Source organism: Diuraphis noxia, unplaced genomic scaffold (assembly GCF_037042655.1).
Source record: "Diuraphis noxia isolate RWA-SAM2 unplaced genomic scaffold, SU_Dnox_SAM2 contig0002, whole genome shotgun sequence".
NCBI classification, from domain to species: Eukaryota; Metazoa; Arthropoda; class Insecta; order Hemiptera; family Aphididae; genus Diuraphis; species Diuraphis noxia.
This window is the reverse complement of record NW_028301712.1, coordinates 66131890-66155550: the sequence shown is the minus strand read 5'-3', so window position 1 is coordinate 66155550 and position 23661 is coordinate 66131890. Positions and strand designations below refer to the sequence as shown.

Sequence of the window (23661 nt, the reverse complement as noted above, 5' to 3'; positions counted from 1 at the left end):
TACCTGTTGGAATTTGTAAAATTTAGAAGGAAACGCGTGCATCACACTAATAGTTATCGCGTCAAACGATTATATATTGTTTTATGGTAAAATAAAATATAATTAGGAATGAATTTTTGTCAAGTCCTTACACCTTTTGTTATTTTATAATGGACGTAATTGATGTGTATACGAGTATATGTTTTAAACGTAGTGATTTTTCTAGAGTTTCGTTTCGTATAGTCTGACAAAGAGTCGTTTTAATATTATTTTTCTTCGCATTATACTCTGATGTCCTTAACGTGTCCATAGATAACCGGTACGATGATGGTCCACTCCCCCGATATGGATTGATAACTCTATTTACACAACACGCCGATCGGCCTTGTCGATCAATTAATAATGACACACGGAGTCTATACGTGCCAGGATCAATCGGTGAAATTTATATAATAGCTAACTGTGGGAAAAATATATTGTGGTTTGCGGTGATAGTTGTGAGTATAAAGGTACTATAGGCACGGTATAGCTGGTATTATTATATTACACAAACAACTTAATATAGTATATCGATTAATCATAATACTAGCTGTTCATAGATACTTAAATATTTCATTAATGATAACATAAGGTTATTAAAAAAATAAAATTACAAGTATATAATAATATAACTATTATTAAAACGTTTATAAATAATATTAAACTTCTCGTGTTATATCATTTTTTTTGTTTCATATTTGTGTTTGTTATAATATATTTTTAAATAGCTACCTATATATATTATTAACGCTCACAGCTTATTTTCGATTACATATGTTAAATGGCAGCGGTACTGTGTAGGGTTAACCATTGGGCATCGGGTTTATGTGACTATATTTTTAAAAGTGGACATTTTTGGTCACGTGGGCCTCTAAAAGGGACATTATCGATTTCGCATTAGGACAAGTGTAACATAAATGAAAAAAATCTCATAACAGAGTGTACAGCACGTATCCGGGGTGTACATTACGTCCCGGGGTGTGTTAGTTGGCACGGGAAGGGGTTTAAAGGGGGATTGTTTTTGGGCGGAAAGCAATAAGCTCTCTAAGTCGGGTCTAAATGGGATTTTAATCGCCCGCTACATAGCAGATACGACAAATGGCACAAACACAAAACGTTTTTTATTAGACATTTTTCTTTTCCCGTGTAAAAACCGACTGTAATGCGAATTTAATGCGTCAATATTAACAAATCTCTGACATCCGCGATGACGACTCGTATCTGAACTTCATTGTTCATTAAACACTGAAACATCAGGTTTTTCATCTTCCATTGTCTTTGCACAATTTTATTTACTTTGTTTATGGACGAATATCAAATGTGTCGTATGGATTGTGCCCATTTGGAAAGTTAATGCGTTCAATCGTTAGCTTTTTTTCCTTTTTCCCCTCGCAATCATTTTAGACTTATTTGGCGCAGCTATTTACTTCCTCGTTTTTCTCCTCGTTTGGTATTTCAGTTTCAAATCGTTTCTTGATCACAATAACACTATATATATACTATCAAAAACATCAGTTTCCACTTGAATGTCAAAATATCTCTACTGTAATAGGTACTGAGATGCATTATAACTTACCTATATAATCATAATTATTACAAAGTTATTAAAGATTAACGTTAATCAAATATCGTTTCCATTATAATTTATTTTGTTGGAAGTCATTAAAAAAATGAATACATTTTTAATATACCTACATATAGGTAATGGATCAAAAATTAACACAAATTTAAACTCAAAATATTATTTTAACATAAAAGGTATTCTTGGAATATTCCTATATAAAAATTATCAGAATATCAAAACTTTTAAAACGATTGAATTTTAGTAAATTTTAACAAAAATGTTGTATTATATTAGGTATAATTAAGGCTATACTTGCAAACAGAACCGCGTTTAAGGGGAGGGGGAAATTACCGCAAGACAATACATTTTATGGTGTTTTATGGGGTGGCAAATTTTTGAGGATCAACATAAAATAAAAAATTGAGGGTGGCATATTTTAATTTTCCCCGTCGCCAGCTACATAGCTTAACGCGGCACTCTTTACTAAGGTTGTTACAACTTACAATAATAGGTATGTTGATTTAATCGTAATATATTATCACCGTAAATTGTAAATGCGTATATTATGTGGACGTATATATAGGAATTATGATCTGAATAAATAGTAAGTAGGTACATAATTTAAACACGTCGATCATATTGGACAAACTAATTAATGCACGACTCGTTTATACCTTTCAATAAAACCTAATTGAAACATGATAACTATCACTTCATCCTAATGTCTGCATGATTTTATTTTATTCGCTTTAAATTATAATAAAATATCGACAATAGTAATCTATTTCGAAAGAAACAAACTTTCATTGATATTATTCCAGTATATTTTTTGAAATAAATTAAAATAATTTAATGTATTAATGTTTATTAATTTTTTCAAAACTTACATACTTAATAAGTATAATATTTATGATCTAAAGATTCGATTCTTTTTTTTTTATAACCATTTACAAAACGTTCTTCGACATTTATAAAATGTAATATTTTCTTTACTTTAGACCTTGCCCTGCCTTACTATGGTTTTTTGGTGAATAATAAAATTCATTGTCTTGTTAGTGCAGCAACGAAAAGCAGCAATAGTCGTTGTCTGTGATGCAACATCCGTCAGGACTGGTCGCGTAACTGAAAATTGATTGTCCTGTCCATCAAACAAGTCCATCGGGGCAATTTCTGTATACTCTGTCAATTTCCCTCCATAACGTTATATAACTTAATGTTGAAGAGCATACATTTATTTTTCCCATCAGCCAATAATATTGTCTGATAATGTCATAGAGCATTGAGTATTTGAGCATCATGTATTTTGAGAGTAAACGTACCTATGTTTGATCTTAAATTACTTAAAGGATAATTGTGATCAATTCGATGTATATTATGCAGGTGACAAATACGTTTATCAGAATCTAAAAATATAACAACTTTTTTTTTTAAATGCTGAACTTCTAATTATTTTTAACCATCTTTGTCCTCGTTCTAAAATCAATCTCTCAATGTCTTATATAATTTCGGTATTTCTATTATAGTATTATGTGACTGGAATATCTTGGAGGTGAATTTTCCTCTAATTTATGATGTAATGATAATAATATTCTCTCTTACATTTCTTATTTTTCGCACGCCGATTGTGCATCTTGATAAAATTCTTGAATCGCTCGAAGCAGAAAGACCATTCATTCCAACCATACACTTGGTGGTCTAATAAAAACCCTATCTCTAGACATCGCTATACGACGCTACATGGTCCATATTAAGCCACGCCTACGCTTTAATGAAATACTGGGTCACACCGCGTTTGTTTTACAGTATATTATGAAGAAAAAACAGATTTTGCATCACGTTCTCCGGGATAGAAAGCTTTCACAAGACCAGCAGGGGACATGTTCAAGCATCTCATAATATGTAGTATAACGCGCACGTGCCGTATTTTGCTATATGTGTTGTAGACATAGACCAGTGTTATGCAATCCAAACATTTCATTTATTTTTATTTTTATTTTATAATAATTTTATAACTTATAAAGTTATAACCAAACAGTATCAGTGTTTTTGTCGGAAATTTACTCAACGAAATTAGTAACGCACTATAACTACATTGTATACTTTGTATAGGTATAGCTACTCCGTATCATATTCACAAAATCACAAATCACAGTAACGGTATAAGAATAATTACTTTTAGAATTGATAAAACTTGTCTTACTTATGTATTTGGACTGGGGTCAACATTAATCAACTGATATTATGAATGAATGCGAAAACAGGTGCCATAAATTTGCTTCATCGAATTCGTGACTTGAAAATGTACGTTGAATTAAAACGTCTTTAAAAGACATTTGTATTTGTTATTGGTAATTGTCAGGTTTATTGTTATTATTTAACAAATTATATTTATTGATCTACGTAACACATTAAATACTTAAATATATATAAATATACATGTGTATGAAAATCGTTGTCTACAGAATCAATGAATGATACGGATCGATTAGTAATTATTTATTTATTTATATAAGCCCAGATTATTCGTATTAGTGCATAGTATTAATCAAAATGTATTAATATCTTTTCTTTAGGTTTGGAATTAGAATATCAGTTATTGAAAATAGTACTATTTTAAGTTACTCTCACACTCACTAAAATGAATACTTCGACTGAAATCATTCTATGTTAAATGTACAATGTACCTATACTATCTACATACCAACTTATATGTTCGGAAATTTAAGCTAGGGTATCGTTTATCGTGTACGGTGTACTATAGGGTATAGTGATGAATTCGAATGAGATTATAAGGAAAAGAGAAGAGTAGATAGTTATACAAAACCAGATTGTCGATTTAACGAATTATTTTAATGTATTGCGCCGAAGACGTTGTCGCCACCATGGTCGCAAGGCTACACATTTGATGGAATGTTGTTCCCTCGTGCTGTTTTTCTTACCAGTTTTTTTTATTCTCCTACCCAAACCCGCGCGGCATATTATATTTTATTTCCACTTTAGTCTGTCTGTTTTACCAAAACACTTGGGTTTTCATTATCATTATTTTACATATTATAATATCCTAGTATCTATTTTACCTAATATTTTCATTAATAATTAATAACATAATTCAAACTGTTCTTGAATTTTCTTCTAATTTATTAATACATTTTTATTTTGACCGTTTACATATTTAGGATTTAATAAAAAAAAAAAATTACAATTCCAGTGGTTAAGAATTAATACGTTTTTACTTTCTGAGTTCTGAAATTATTTTATCATGTTTAAAAGTTGTGTTGATTGTTGGCATTTTATATAGGCATTATGTAGTTGACAATAATAATTATCATTTTTCAGTAACTCATTATTTGCTTTTAAACTATATAATTTATCATTATACCTATACCAACCTACCTACCTACCTACCTAACATTCACTGAGCACGATCAGGTTATTCGTCTTACTGACAGAACGTAATGCATAATAAATTAGATATACTCAAACTAACCCACTTGCTTTTAAAATTTAACTCGTTCACACTTCAATGATAATTTATTTTGAAAAAATATAAATTTTTTTTTGAAATGTAATTTCTGAACAGTTCCCCAAAAGCATTCCCCTGACACGAGAAATTGGAAAAACATATAAATATAATATCTTAATAATAATTACATGCATGTAATGTATATCAAAATAAATATTTATATTCATATTGTAGGTATACCTGTACTTATTGTTTTGTTTAATTAGTATACATTACTATTTGTTTACACTTTTATAAACAAATATTGTATACCTACAGTCAGTTATAAATTCCAATTTCAAGATTAATAATTAAAGTACTTTTTACTTGCTAAATATTGTATTATTAGGTGCTTATTAAACATTAACTGATAAATAATGGTTAAAATTGCTTAATCAATTTAATTGTTTAAATTATTCTAATTATTATTAATCATTCAATTGTTGTGGTGGTTTTTTATTTTATCAAACTATATTTAAAAATCGATAATTTAATTAAATTATCATGTTATTAAATTATTCGTATTATTATATTTTACAATTGCATAATATTACGATATTTTAAAACATTTATTTTCCGCATAAAAATGTTCTATTTTGTCCATTTAGCAAAAATAAATAAGTTGGGTACAGTGTTTGAATATTATCTTGTAGTAAATACCTTCAGTATTAATTATTTAAAAATAATTAACTAGCTTAACTATAGAAATTATTTGAATGTATATAGTTTGGAAAGGTTTTATATTCCATGTCATATATGTTTTCCGTTCAGTAAAAAATTTAATAATTTATAGTTTAATTTTAATAAATCAATTCTATTTCAGTGTGAATTATTGATTAATAATAATTAATAAATTTGATCATTTAAATTTCTTGAATAGAAAGGTCGAAATATCGAAATGTCTTAATAACTTTATTATTTGTAAACAATTTTAATTATGATTGTTTTGTATCGCCTATAATGACTATTGCTATATACAGCGTAAATAAGTATATTATTTGATTTTTTTAAACTTAAAAGTATAAAAACACTAAGAAATTTCTTACAAAATATATTTCTAATCAATGAGCATCGAGCATACTATACACGACTTCATTGGTATCGTTTTCATGTAATATCAAGGAATATTTACTTTAATTTTTGTAGAAAAGTAAAACATCGCCGAGGAGCGTTAAAAATATTTTTCAGTTTGTAGGTTTTTTTACTATACATAAAAACCAGGGTAAATTCTAGATGGTAAATTAATTTAGATTTAGGTACTAGGTATACCTAATTTTAGTAAATAATTTAATAGGTACTTATAGTTGGTTATAAACTATTGTCGATTTACCAAAATATGATTATGCATATGTTTGTCTATATACTCATCGTATAGTATTTCCCTGCGTATTTTAACATCAGAAAATGGATAATGGCATAAATAAAAAGACAAATTTTATTATTTTACGACTATATTATTATATAGATACCTAAGATAATTATAAATATCAGATCATTTCTCTAATATGTGATACAGTTAATGGCCAACTATAGGTACGTCGTACCTACTCTCTGGAGGCACAAAACATCTTATTTAATGAGTATAGGTATAGTTATATTCATTGAAGACCGACATCAGAATTTAAATTTCTACCGGATGACAGGCGCGTTACCTTGTTAAGAACTTGCGGAAAAAAGGTTCTCTGGAGTGTGACATGTACACACCAATCATCTCATCTTCTAACCAGTGTTGTAATATATATCCAAGTCTTTTTCACACTTACGTCCACCTTGTTCTCTTGTTTATTACTTGGTCATGATGTTGTGTATTTTCTATAGGTCTGTTGCGTGACCGCGATAGTGGTCAATATTTCCGTTATGACATTACGCGAATGTTGGTACAAAATAAATTTACCGGAATAATAAGGATTATATTTTCAAATAAATGTACGGGATTGTATGCACAACTTGTATAGTCTTACTCATATTTGCTTTTTGAGTCTAATGTTTAATGTAATCAATTGATCGTCATAATAAATTATACGCGTTTCATTGATAACTCATGAAACTTTATTGTCGTGTACGTATTATGTCGTGTATAGTTGAAAGTAAATGATTCGTCATGGCCTTTGACGAATAGGTGTGCAATCATATATTTTACGAGTACTATTATATTCACTTCAAAAAGTGATGTACGCTGTCGAAGCGGCGTTTTGATGTTTTTTAGGATAAAACTGCAGTTAGTAATATTTCAATTAAATTTATAATTAATTATAGACGTATTGCAGTTGAACCAAAAGTGAACACTACCTTATATCAATTTAGATGTATCTGCTGAATAAAATATACTTTTAAGTACGATTTACAACTCAAAATATAATAAATAATTCCTCGTACTACATGTATCTATGAACTACATGTTACCTACTCGGCTACTCGTATAGTAGAATAGGTACAAAATGCAAAGTTTTCATTATAATGTAATATAGGTACATGACATTTTATAAGTAGTTATAAATATTATGCATTTTACCTTTACATTATATCATGCACATCAGAAAATCGATGTGTTTTTGGTATACATATACCTATGTATATTATCTACTCGTATGTTGTACCTATAGGTAAAATAAACCTTTAAATTATTTTGCGATCGTCAGACTTTGCAGCTGGTATACAAGCTGCAATATAGGTACATACATCCATGCGTGTCAGTATACATAGGGTCGATGATGGTAGTGGTTATGGTTAAATGGCTTGGGGCCAAGAAAATTGACCGACAAATTTAAAATACGCTTTAAAATAATAATAACAATAATTATATGATAGTCACGACGACGACCGCCGCTATTATTGCCAAACTTCGTTGTGGTTTTCGCCGCAGCTATACGGTTTCTTCTCGTGCAAAATGTCGTTTGTTTGTTTTTTTTTTTCGCGCACTAGTTCGTTTAATTTTACCTCTGTAGACATATTCAAACACACGTTGAACTCAGGAAATGATTTTCTTTAAATCTTTTTTTTCACATTTCACATAATGTACCAAAACGGCGCGCTCACAAACAAACGCGCTCTATACCTATACATATTATTTAATATACGCCAATGCGCGCGCGCGCTCACACACACACGACGATCGCAAGGCCCAATTAAAAATGAAATACGACGTGTTTCTCTCCCCACACGGATTCAAAACTGGTGAGATACATAACACTATCCGCACACGGTTGAGAGACACACACGTGAATATTATGATGGTGTTTGTGCTTTAGGTATGTGTATGATATACCTACCACCGCAAAGCGTTTTAATTAATCAACGAGGACACGTCATCGCTCTATCCTCGTACGCATCGTATATTTATACGTTTATGTATAAATTATTACTGTATTATATAGGTTTATATACTATACATGACTGTTTATAGCTGTGTAAGTTCATATCCTATGTATGATTTTTTGTACACTCCTATAAAATATTTTCGTTTCCAACTCGTCTTTGCCTAGTAACGTTTCACAACGGTGTCCGAAATTGCAACAACAATGGTTATATTGCAGGTTATATAATATATTATATCACATTAGACAATATATTTTTATGAATAAAATCCTAATACATGATGTATATTGTAATGACCATAATAAGGTTTTATTATCGCGCTTGTAAATTTCAATATATAGTTAAAAATCGTTAGATGGGTAATATCACTATAATTTCATAGCGAGATCAAACGTTCCAGAGATTCATAAAGCATTATAGGTAGGTACAACGTTTTTTTTTTACTCAACAAACCATTGACATATCACTAATAAAGGTCAACTGGTTTTGGCTCTGTATAATATAATATCAGTGTAGTTTAACATTATTATATTTATATTGTATTTCATTTTGTATGATCCCCAAGATACAAAACACCTTTTGCCAAATAACTCCGAGTTGAATTAGTACTTAAACATCATTTCATACGTACGAACAATAGGTTTATTATGCAGTTAACATGCACTAAAATAAAATCTCTTTTATTATGATTATGATTGGACGTTTGTACATTATCAACACGGCCTATACATTTATTACTTGCACAAAAATTTGCGAAATGACTTAGATTTACTTGTCTTTAAGTTAACATGTGATATTATATGTAAGTTATATTGGTATAGGTGTTTTAAAAGAATATATTTTTTTTTTATACTGCCTTTAAAAATATTTTCAATTGCATATTAGGTATATAGATATATATTTATATTATATAAACATAGGTTCGTTAGAAAATTATATTTTAGCCGTATACATTAAAAAAGTATTGAATGCAAGTTTTAAAAACTATTATAGTAGGTAGGTAGTGAAATTGTTGGTAATGATACAGCACCTATATATGCCTAAGCTACTTTTAAGTATCTATATCATAAATAACGCATAAATTATGTCTAAAAATACAACTAATTGTGAATAAAAATACTTGTATTTAAGTATAATATCTACCTACCTACTTAATGATACCTATGATATTTCTAATTTATATGATTAGTAAATACTGTAATTTATTCATATACACATACAATTTCATATTATCCTTCTCAGAAGTATTCTATACATTCATGTATCCAATAATAATGATATGTGATGAGTCGTTGTTCTAATGTACTTGTAGTTATACTATCGAAGTATACTATATTTAAGTTGCTTTGAAACTTTACAATGTAATTTAAATAATATTATCATACAAATAGATATGATGGCATTGTTTGTGATATGTACCTTTATGTATAAATATATGTATGTATGATATGTATGTTGGAACCACTTCAATCTAATTTTTCTCATAATTGATGGACAATATTCCATGTATTTTTTGTTTACTTGCGTTACAATAAAGCTTAATCAGTCCCAATTGATTTTCCCAATATTTTTTTTCAATTGTCCTGCAAGTTTCACATACCAATTTACATCAAACTCAATACTATTCATCCTCAATTATACTCAATCTATTCATAGGATTTTAAAACTATATTAACTACTAACATATTTCATCAAATGTATACTACAATGATAACATTCTCGAGTTTATATTATTAGTAATAAATTGTATTAAAAGTCTTCCATATTTTGACTGTCTGGTCGATTGGTAGTTGGTACATGATTTAATACTATGCGTAGGTATGTTAAATGTTAGTGGTATTTATGTATCTTATATTATTCCGATTTTTACTGTAACTTCTCGTTCAAAAATCGCTTTAATTTATCAGTATAAAACATTATAAATTATCCAGTCAACAAGAAATTATATAGGAGGTTTTAGGTAATAACTTATTAGAAGTAAAATGACTACATGAACATTACTCTTTTAAGTTGGCGACTCATTGGCACAACTATAGCACAAAATCTTTGGGGGGGGGGGGCTATAGCCCCACCTCAATATTATACCAAAAGTAACCCGTGGGGAGATTCACCCCCACGGCCCACACCTCCATCTTAAAATTTAAACACCATTCAAATACCAACATTTACTTTTAATTATATTTATATGCATCATAAAATAGTTATTGACATGTTATGAGAGATGCATTTTCCTTTTATTGATAGTTTTAAATTGTTCTAAAATGATCTCAGGATCAATTTCTACATCTTCTTCAATGCCCAAAATTGATAAATTATTAAATCGATCTTGATCCATTTTGGATCTCAAGTAGGTAGTATACGCCTCATGGCAGAAAATGCACGCTCGGAGGTTGCAGGAGAAATTGGCAATATTTGGACCACTTGAATCATTTTATAGAGATTATAGGGAAAACTTTTTTGGATAAGTTTTCCTGAATGATATTAAAATAAGTTGTTTCTTCATTATTACAGAATGAATTTTTGAAGACAACCATTTCATTTTTGAGATCACATTTATTGATTTCAAATAAATCCATTATTAAGTAATAAATAAACATATTTCCAATATTGGTCTAATAGGATATGTTTCTAAAGTTTCATGATCGGAAAGATCGCTATTGGATTCACGTGGAAAATCATTAGATATGGACGATATGGTGACACTTAAACGAGACGATCTCACTCCAACATCTGAAATGTGAATATCGTGTGCGTTGTGATGCGAGTCTTTTGAGATATTCTGAGTGATTTCAATATTTCGTTAAATGCTGAATGCTGGTTGAACAACTTCGTTTGTATTTGATTGGCTTTTTTTATTAACGTTGAATATGGCAAAATACTTTTTATTTGAGCTTTCCATGATAAAATCGAAATTAAAATTCACGACAAATGGCAACCAGTGCAAATAATTGTTCAAGAATAATTATAAACTATTAGAGTATTAAAGTAATAAAATATATTTATATAAGTAATAAAAGTATAAAACACCATACAGTAGACAATGAACACGTGGAAATAATAAACAAACGACAATACCGGTAACGGCGACCACGACGCGAAATGAACAATTTAAGGGTGGGCATTGGTATGATCATAGGAACGTATTACTTCTACTAATGCTATTAGTGATTGAAAGCTTATCAATTTTCAGACTGGCGGGGAATGGATCTGTAACGGGGAACTGGAAAAATAACATTTTATAAATGACACAAAGTGTCCACATAACAGATTATAACTTCCAATCGCTTATTAACCAATGCGTACATAATACGAACGATAAAAACGTGGGTCATAGAAAAGGTAAAATATGTGTATAGGACAGGAAAACATATGGCTGAAATTTTAAGTTTATTAAAATTTTAGGAATCAATTGAATAATTTATTTTGAGGGGGGCTAAGCCCCCTACCCACTAGTTGCGCTCATGGTTAGTGTATCAATTATTGATCATTAGGTATGATCTGGATTATTATACTATTTTGTAATAGCTATAATAATAATATTCATCGCAGTGCTAATACAGAGTACATACTTAGGTAATATTAATATACATTTTTTATATTTCTAATCTATATCTCACTTCATTAAAATGTATTATCTAAAATCTAAATTTATTGTTAATAACTTTAGTCTTAACTCTTTAATCACTTATGTAAGGCGTGTTTAAACCTTTATAAACTGTTAACGTAATATGTTTTTTTTTTTAATAACATTTTCTATTCTAAAATTTTAATTTAACTTGTAAAATCACGACTTTTTGTAAATGAAGGCTCTCAAACGTCTAGAATTCTAGATTGTAACTTTCCATCTCACTTGCAGTCACGTTTTCTGCATAGATTTTTAACGATTACGAAAAAAAATAATATGAATTAAACTTTATTGCGTGTAAAACGTTTCTTCTCTTACGTCAACAATTTTGCATAAACACTGATGTAGCGTTAAAAAATAAATTCTATTCGTATTGTATGATAGTAAAAACGTTGAACGGATTTTGCTGAACGGATTGCAATGATGGCCTTGGGATGAGAAATTTTAAAATATAATATGCAAAATAAAATTTTGTCGTATAGCGTCTGAATAACTTATATATTGTGCTGACGGTATCGCGAAGGTAATTTGTATACACATAGTGTATGTACTTGCCAGCCACCCAGCAGGGCGGGATAAATTTATGCAAAAGTGCCGAGCTGCGCAAAATATTCTCATTCTTGTACTAAATACATACACATAGCACATAGAAACACAGACACTGACACACACCCATGTATACATATAACATATATAAATATATAATACGTAGATAGATACGATTCTCGCTCACGGGTCACCACGTGACACATATGTTATACACCACTGCAATATCACAGGGTCGTCCTGTATTGTTCCTACATCGATAGATTTATGAGAACGGACCGTTATATATATTTATGTGTGTGTTGTGTGTAATTCTGTATCCCAAACGGTACATTATAATAAAGCGTTCGAATAACATAGCATATTGTATAATATTTATATATATATATAATATATAAGAAGGATATTATTCGGGATCCGTTATGTTATATTATATCGGTATATGTTTGTGTGTTTTATATTTTTGTCTGTGTGTGTAACTGTTGTAATCGCATTTTTTTTTCTTTCTTTCACGAAAGGACATTTTTTCCATTCCGTTTCGCCTTGCTTACCTATCGAATAGCGTATACACTGATATATTATATATATATATACACACACCAGGTTCCCTTTAAAGGAAAAAAAACGGTTACGCCGGTTCAGCCCTGGGGCTTGGTGGCGACAGTGGCGTAGTATACGGTTGACAAGTTGTTGACGACTTAATCGTAATTACTATTATATTATTGTGTGCGCTAGTCATCGTCGTCGACCGACATAGACGTTAGGTTACGACATTTATATATATTATATGTACGTGGAATGTTCAGACTAAAAGAGCCTTCGACAAACATTATATTATCATCATAATACTTTACGCACAGGTACTTATATCATTGCACTTAATCTAAAAAAAAAAATATCCACACTTTCTCGTGCCTATATAAACTAATATGATTAATACAAAAATATTAGGTAGTTGTTTATCTACATACTTATCGCTTTTATGTTATATTTCGATTATCACTGCCAGATCCTGGAATTGAATACGTAAAAATTACATATTTCACTATCTTAAACAATTACGTATTATATAATATGTAATGTAATTCGGAATATTTTCGGTATACGAAACATGCAACCATGCAAGTACGATTTGTAGTTTTTGTTAAGAGGATGTCGCATCTGTATGTTGTGTCTTATGATCTTTTTGAAACTGTACATTTTAAAATTATCATTAAAACTTTTATTTTGAGTTTAACTTACTAAATAAAAATAATTGATAATAATTACAATTAAAGCTTAATTCCATGCCCTAGATCATAATCTTACCTTTAAATTGTATACAAGATCAATTCACTCTAATATCAAAACAGCACACTATTGGAACTATATAATATGGTGAACGAGAATTTGCCATGTCGTTACGTGTTTAAGACGGAGACAACACATACGAGTGCGACGTCCCCTCAATTCGTTGTATACATTAATTAGCATATTAGTTAATTTATATACGAGTATATATAATAATAAAATACAGAAATCATAAAAAAATTCATAAAATAATGATATTCTTATAAGTATTTAACTATATACTGCAGTACATAACCATAATACGCCTATATAAATGTTAAAACTTTCTTAAAACAAATTATTAATTCACATTTCATTAATATTGATTTATCTATTTATATGTTGGTATTTTTCGTAACAATTATATTGTATTTAAAATATTAAAATAATTTTTTTTTGTATTTTCGCATAATTAGATTTAACAGGAAAAAATACATTATTTTATAGGTCACTAAAATGGTTATCAAGTAGAAAAATAAAATTTTACTCAAGGTCTGCCGGAAAAATGTATTTTTTTTATTCCTGCAGGGTGAAACATTGTCCCTGCAAGAGACGTGGCAGTCGGTGATTTATAGTCCGAGCCTTTGGCACGCTCAGCACAAGTGAAGGGGTGCGTGTTTTCGAAAATTTGCATACATAATAAAACTGCGGCCGATGCTAAGAGACAGCAGAGAATGATTTGTGAGTCTCGTGAATTATTTTTTTTTCCTTGGACGACATTTTTTTATCCTTACCCAAATTTATCTACATATATTATACGTCTATCTTTATAATATATATCATACCGTCGCCTTAAACGCCTTTACGCGTGACAATATCTGCAGCCGACTTTTTTTTCTTATGTAGGGACCGTGCTCTAGGCTTCAATAAAACCGGGCACTTTCCTGGCGACCACTTAGGTATATCCAAAGAAATATGTCGGTGACTAAGAAAAAACTACCCCAATAAATCGTCCACGCATAAGACATTTTTTATTTATATAACTTTTTTCTGATCTACAAGAATACCTTCAAATGATAAATGAGAATTTTCCGGTTTTACACAACACAGTATAAGATTACAATGCAAACAAATAAGCATTAAACTTTGTATTTATAAAAATTTAAATTGCATAAAAATCAATAAAAAAAAATTAAATGTGCTTGATTAAACCTCGTAATTATTTTTTTCCGTGTTTTTCTTAATACGCTTTTTTATATCCCTATAACTTTATAATGCTTCAAAGTACCCATACTATACACGTAATTGTCAATTTGCTTGAAACTATTAACGTACAAACAAAGATATCCTATAATCATCCTTGTTCTCAATCTTGATAATTTTTACTAAAATAACAACTTCGAAAAAAATAACCATAAATACTATACTCAATTTTTTTATTTATTATTAACTTGAAAAATTATATTAAATAAGTTTCTAGCGATATCCGTGTCCATTAGTTATTAAATTTATGAAATTAAACATAAATTAAAAGTGAGTTTTTTTAATCGTTGAGAATTTAAAAAATTTGTTGGAAATGTGTGCAGTTTCAATAAAATATAATTATAATATAAATTATAAATTATGAAAAATAAAGAACGTATAAATAATTTAGACTAGTCGGTATTTTTTAATCATAAAAATAGGGATTTTAATTAATTATGTAAGAGTTGGCATTAGTAAAAACAACCTGTTGAATGCTGCCTCGGTTAAATATATATATATAATATATATGTATTAATATATTTTATGTGAAACGTTATTACCTACCTACATAATATGTTTAAACTTTAGAGAGGCATGTAAGATATATAAGTAGTGCCAATAGTTTACGTTGGTATCAGTATATATATAATATATATAGTATATATATATATAATGTATTGTAAAGTATGTACATAATATAATACAGGCTATATAAACTTACATGAACATCGGATATACGAATTCCAATGAGCGATGATGGACCATATTAGACCATTGCCATCTGTATTTTACCTTAGGGTTTTTACATTTTTTTTTTTTTGCTGGGTTTTTTTTTTAGCAACCAATGAATCAACAGAGATTTATTGTTTCGGTCGGGCGATACGCTCACCCTTTTGTTCATATAATACACGTTTACTGCACCGACTGCAGAGGATGGGAGGTCGATTTCGACCGATCAGTTTCGGTACCGTCGCTGCCACTGCCAATGAATGTGCGGTGGTGTACGAATATATATATATATATGCGATGGCGGGTGGGCCGGGGATAGTATTTGCATGGAATACACATTAAGGGCCGCGCGCCGGCAGAGATAAATGTACCCCTTCTGTGAACGCAATGGTGGTGGTGGGTACTACTCCCCCACTCGTCCGTTCGCAGACAAATAGCTCCTGGTGGCGGCGCGCGCGTTCATGAATTAAACAAAGAAAACCAACGACGACGACGACGATGACGACCGGGTGAGAGGGTACAAAGGAGAATAAATTGGTTTTTTGGTTCTACAAAAACCGCCCGAAATATATATACATATAATTATATATAAATATATCTGTGTGAACTCGAGATGAGGTGAATAATTGCGGTACTCGGTCGACTTTAATGGAATCGGTTTTAATTATTTCGCCACTGTTGGCGTCGGTAGCGTAACTGCATATTTATTATAATATATATATATATATATACGTATCATATATAAACGAATATACGATGTTGATAAGAAACCGCGAACGCTCTAATATACGTATATAATAATATATATTCTCGAAAGTTTAAAACGTTTTGCATATCGCTAGATTTGACTTTCCTAAAGAGTTTTATCCATTTTCGTTACTTACTCAGGTCTCTTCCCTCGTTTGTTAAGACCATAATATATTTAATTTGTACTCTCAGCGAGTCTACACTCTACAGCTCAACGTACACACTACACATCACGATATAGGTACCTATACTATTTTATGACACTACATAATTTAATATTATTATTATTTCTGTTCTTAGCATAATTTTGATTAATTTGCAGCAAATCGGCACCATAAATTGGGGTGACTTGGGTAATAATAAAGTTTTTACTAATGCAATTAAATATTTTGTCGATTCCATTTTCTCATAATATTTTGTACTTAAACGTTAAAACTTATGAGAAATTTTTCATGGCTCAATCTCATTCAATGTCTGTCGCTATTATAATAGCGTCATGTATCGATGGAAAAATTAATCGATTAAATATATTTTTTGAATTAAAATACCATTTACAATAATATACTGAACTGAATTTATAAAAATGAACTATTGATATTTCACCATAGTTTTATTTACAACAAATTATTCTATTGCGTCTACTTCTTTAGTTCATTTATTAGAAACAAATTAATTAATTCTATACTAATGTTGTTACAATATAGCGTAGTATTATATAAAAGGATAAATAATAATATCAATAGAACCTATCTATGAATTATTAATGACAGCAATATCATCTATGGTAGTAATTGATGTATTAGAGCTGTCAATGTAATAATGATATACGCATACATAAACGTATAATAACTAATAAACATCAAGTTTATCCTTTTATTTAATTTTGAAAAAATGTTTGTCATCGTGTTTGAAATTTAAATTTAAGTTAACCGTGACTATATCATAAATGCATACCTAATTTTATTATTTAGAACAGCCCTATTACATACAACAATTACATTAAAACACGATGCACTGTCTTTAAAATATTATCATGTTTATTTGTAATTAAATACGACTTTGACATGCAGGGTAACAATTTATTTTATTTATGTTGATGTAGTTATTAATCTAGTTCAAATAGATAAGTAGATTTAAATCGCATTTCATCCGAATAAATATGTTACGGGCAATGTAGTAAAATAGGGCACTATATTAAAATACCTGAGCAATATATAATATTCTTGCACAATTTTCAAATAGCTCAAACATTCGGGGCATTCTATACAATGCTAGGGCAATTGATATATAGTACTCTGAATTTTTTGCCTTATTTTACTTTATTTCCCGTAACATATTATACACTATATTTGTATTCCATTGATAAATATTTAACAGATACCTAATACAAACTTACATATTATTTAATTACACCTATACATAGATTTTGCTTTTGTTAAAATATGTCTTTAGTATAACTCATATTTTAAATTTTAATAATTTTTATCAATGGTCGTGATATTATTACTTCGGTGTCTATGATTTAACTGTCTATAAATTATTTTATTATTTACATTCTTTTGTAGTTATATGTTTGAGGACTCGGTTTTGCGTAGGCGTGCTGCCATTATTATAATATATAATCTACATTATTTATTTAATTAGTTAATTAAAAACGAACATCTCAAACTTGAGTCTGAGACACTGTAGATATTCCAATTATAATGGAGATGGACGGATAGAGATGGAGTGAGAAAATAACGTGTCGCGTGTCTGAATAATAACGAGCTTATAGGAGCAACAAGTATATATACAGACGACGCAGCTGATTACTGATAAATATATGCGTAGTTGGAATTGGAAGAAAAAACGGCCAAATTATCGATGAACCACTTATTAATTCAAAGTAGTTATGTATATCTTATAATAATGCTTTTAAAAAACGTTCTGATTATTTATATTTTGTACACATATTATAGTGAATACCACCCGCGTATTTATTGTATTTTTTTAATCCAAGTGTTTCGTGACCTCTACCTTTAGTGCATATATATTATATACATTATACTTTTTTGGGATAGTGAAGTACACTTTTCCCGACCGTGACTGAGGAAGTTTCCGGCTATACATTACGTAGATTTATTGCCCAAGTTCATGTGACAGGTTAGAAAATTGTCCTCAGCGAAAAGGAGAAAGAGAAAAAAAGAGAAATATTCTAGACGTCTCTGCAATTAAAATAAATAATTTACTGTTTTTTCGTATATACCTCATCATCAAACAGTAGCACCTATTCTTAGTGTTGCGATGGATTTGATTATGGGTTTTGTGATTCACAAAGTAAATTTAAAACGATTTTTGAATTAAAAAACTATCCAAATAAAAAAATTACGTGTCGAGCGTGATGGAATGCGAAGTAAACGAATTAACCATAAATAACGCCATATACTCTTCGCTGACACCATATATTATCATATGACATGTCGCTTGTAAAACTTACTAGTAAATGTCTCCCATTAATATGACACATAAATGTCGACCGTTTTATTATTTATTTGCATACCTACCTATAAAAGCATTATGATATGCATGAGGAATCGTCAACGAATTGTTTTTTTAATCGTTTATACGGTTGAACTTTTTTCAAGTGACAAATAGTAAGCACGATATACCCTTATGAATTCAAAATGTTATTTATAAAACTTGTGCAAAAATAAAATTTTAAAAAATTCTTACATTCAAACATTTTATTTGAATGGATATTATATAGGTATTATATAATTTGTATATTATTATACAATTTAAAATAAACGCCAGAAATTTTTATGATATTTTTTCAAAATGTATATTATCAACATTAGGTATAAAAGAACATAATATTAATGTTGCTTGTTGAATTATTTGATATAAAAGGCTGATAATTTTTTAATTTAACCCTTCGCTAATAAACCTGATATTATTTTTAGTTCCATACTGCGTTATGGTCGTTATATGTACTGTGTATGTTTAATAATAAATAAAATATTATATTTGATTTTTATACCGATGCATCAATACATTACAGTCTATATTGCGCAAAACCGTATTTGGTATAGGTAATCGCTATAGTATTACATTTTTAACCGTTTTCCATCACAACTGACTTAATTCCAAGGCCATGCCATTGAAACTACCAATTTGAACAATGGTTCTTTCAGTTCATGGGTTTGATTTTTTTCTTTCTTTGGCGAATAATAAAAAAAAAAACTGTTTTGGATTTGTTTGCAAACATTGCGTACCCGGCAAAGTGTACTATCTTTAAGTGTCGAAAACAAATTTCACGGTTCGTTAGTGGGATACATTTAGTTTCGGATATAGATCATCCCCAGGCGACAGCAGAACGAATTTTCGAAGTTATTTTCGTATATGTTTCCAATGTGGGTGGTTTTACATTAATTGAATTATTCTAAAAAAAAAAAAAACAATTACTATATTGAGCACTGGTGTGGGCTCAGCCCTCGCACATAATATTTAGTTTATATTTTTAAATTTTTTTATCTCAACGATACGGATGTGACAGCCTAAATAACCATAACGTCAAATGCAAATTGAAAATCCTCTTCGTGGGACACACTAAATAGTCGCACTAAAAAAGTGTTAAGATACAGGATTCTTAGGATTAGCGCGTAGGCTATAATAACGGAGTGTAAAAAAAAATTAATGAATCCGTCCTAGGCCATTAGGCAAAAACGTCATTACGTGCCGTTTTTGTTTATCTCCTAGGTACTTCGGCTAGACAGTGGACGTTCTGGCCATGGAAAATATACAAATTAAATGCGTTTTCATTAATTAATTTTTTTTTGCCGTCCGTCAAAACACATTTTACGATATTTTAGTCTTTAAATTAAAAACCTAATATTAGGAATTATTATTTAATATTATAATATTAAGACATAGGCCATCAGACACATAGAATAGAGTTAGGTACTCTGTACAAAACAATCGCAGCGAAATAAATAAAATAATAATAAAAACTTACCTCTGCGATATTTTTTTTTTCAGATCCAAAATCGTCTGTGTCCACGGAGCACTAAATCGACGTACACGAAAAAGGTGAGTACACTTACATAACATTACTGTTACTGGCACCCCGTGTGTGCGTGCGTATCCCATCATAAGACGATTTCGGGTCCCTTTCCCGGGGAAAAAAAGAAAGGAAGGGACCGGCCATACTCCACATAAATGAGACAGATTTTATGACCTAGTTTTTATGGACCATGTCACATTTAACCATTGACTACACCGGCCACCTGGATGCAATATACACAGCGTGTGCATGCATGCACGGTTGCGCCACAAAGTGCGTAAATCGAATTCAAAAGAAACGTTCGTATCTTTAATATGATGTCTGTCGTCGTTGTAGTTTTGTGTCCAACCTCTCCTTATACCGGTTCGGTTTCCTTACCCCCATTATAGCGTTCGGCTGGAGTCGTGCAATGTATATAACATATAAAGTACCAACGCAACTACACGCGACCCGATCGACTGATAACGGGCAATAATTGTCCAATAGATTAGAAAGGCAGGTGCTATTATACAATTGGAATAAACAATATTATATAGTTAATACAGTTAATATTAATATTAATATAGTTAATATAGTTATTTACCTACCCTATATAATAATGCAAATTACTTGAAAAATTAAATAAATATTATAAAAGTCGTGTATAAGATACAACTACGTTTTTACACTCAAAATTCGTATTGTAAACACGTCTTAACGGATCAATAATCATAATAATGTCTTTTTTACATAAAATTATTACAATATTGCGCAACTTTAGTTAGGTACTCAATTATTAAATATATTGTTTTTTTTTTTCAAACGTTACAATAATTTAACTGTAAGTGATAGTTTATGGCAAACGGTACGATTTAATAAAATAATAATTAATATAAGGATAATATATAATCGTAAACCAGAGGCATTTTATTATTATTAATAATAATAAAACTGATGACATTTGTACGTAATTACTAATTTCAGTATAGTATTCATTGATATATATATATATATATATATATATTATTAAATATCTATTATGAACTATATTAATAGATGTATAGCTTTCGTTTTTAATTGTCCATTATGATTATTGTCATCAAGTTATAGGTTGTCGTCAAATTTTGAAGATTTTTAATATATATATATTGAGTCACTGTATGACTGTATATTAATGTGGTGTTGACTTAATCGTATCATCACGTTATCGGCAAAACATTTTCTTATACATTATGTACCTCTGTTCTCTACATAAAGTTTGCACGGACCAAATGTGTATATTTTTTTCGCATAATCGACGACATTTTCAAATCAGCCCGTTTTCGTTGGTGAATGATTGCAATGTGCTCACCCTAATACCGGTTTTTTTCGATTTCCGAGGGTTCTCTCATCCCCTATCGCAGCTGCAAGTTATTTTTTAATGGCCTCTTGTCTACAGCCACCCCCAAGGACAGCCCATTCGTTTGCCATACACAGTTGCCATGATCATATTTTGCAACCGATCGTCAATAGATCTATCGCCTTTTCCGCTCGCGGAGCGAATCATTTATAGTGTAGCACGCGCGCTAAAAGTTATCAAAAGTTATTTTGTATTAAATATTTTTATATATGTGATATTTAAGTTTTTATTTAGTTTATTTTCTTTTATATATTTAATAATAAAATGTTCGCGTTTCGGGTGATAATTAGTGATGTGCCTATAAATATCTTGTCTTTTGGATAATTAATACAGATCTAGATGTCTTTTTTCTTGAATTAAAGGTAATCTATAAAAAAATATTTGCAACTATATTATTTATTTATTAGAGTATATCATGCGGTATATATATAATATATATGTTTTATTTGCATTTTCTTTTGGATAAAAATAACTATCAATGACAGAATTTTTAATATTATGATGATTTTGATGAATTTATAGGATTTTTTAATTTTTTTTTTTTTTTTTTTTTTTAAATTAATGAAAAGGCTTTTTAATATTTATATTACCTGCATTATTATAAAATATTCTGCTCTATAGCTTTTGCGTTGTTTTTATTATGTATAAAAATTATCAAGCATTGACTTATATTTAATTAATCGACTAATAAATTAATAAAATACTTAATTCTGAATATAGATAATATAATATTATAGTTAGATATAATAATAATCATAATAGTTTATTAAAATTGGTAATATTGTACTGTAGATTCTTTTATCGTAAGCAACATTCTCTAATTATTCTGTCAAACTTACCAAATACCTTTTCAGCCTTTAATATAATATAATTTTGTTTCTATTATACTCGAATATTATGCCTATTTTCAGTGAAAAATCCTTAAAAATAAATTAACTATAAAATATAATAGTATAAATAATATTTAACAATCAATATTAAAATTAAACCAGTTTTATAGAAATCAGAAAACTATTAAAATAACATTTAATTTATAAATGATTTAAACATATGAATAATACCTATAAGCTTGTTTTGCTTGATAAATAAATGTATCCGAGGTATTTATAATTTGTAACGTGAAGAAATGTATAAATAAAAATTATGATACCTAGTTTACGTCTCCAATTTTTTATTTTTTAACAATAATTAGTGAGTTTGATTATTATTCAGTTAAATTTATTTTAGAATTGTACAGCATTAATCGTTCTCAAAATAGTTAATGCTATTATAGCAGTTTGTGTACATAGGTACTTATGATAATTATTGATATTAACGACTAATGTTTAAACAGCATTTTAAAAGTAAACAGAAATCAGAAATATTTAAGTGCAGTGCGCAAGCTGAACATGATTGAATGCCGGCTGATAAACGTTATTTAGAAATGGCATTTATATTATGTTGAACGCGCTACAATGTAGCGGAAAGCACCGCGGTATGTTTTAAAGTCTATATAAAAATCCTGCACGACCTTTGAACTGCAACTGCAGTAATGCTGTATACCTATAGCTATATACACTTCGGACCTAATATTCTGATCGACAGCCGTCAAATGCGCGTATATAGGGCATGTATATACAATGTATTTCACCCCGTGTGTCCAGTGAAATGGAAAATGTGTGGCGGTTATCGATAGAACTTC

The 23661-nt window shown here is 29.5% G+C and overlaps 1 protein-coding gene across 2 annotated transcripts in view; it reads left to right on the top strand.

Moving 5' to 3' along the window:
• The window catches only part of LOC149058811 (uncharacterized), a 182783-nt gene that overhangs the window by 34703 nt on the left and 124419 nt on the right, over positions 1-23661 (top strand). For both annotated transcript variants that reach the window (XR_016190107.1, XM_089218599.1), the window contains one exon: positions 20578-20628. Coding sequence is in view for 1 of the 2 variants with exons in the window: in XM_089218599.1 (XP_089074725.1) it covers positions 20578-20628 (51 nt within the window). In the remaining variant the exon portion in view is untranslated. The remainder of the gene's footprint in view (positions 1-20577; positions 20629-23661) is intronic.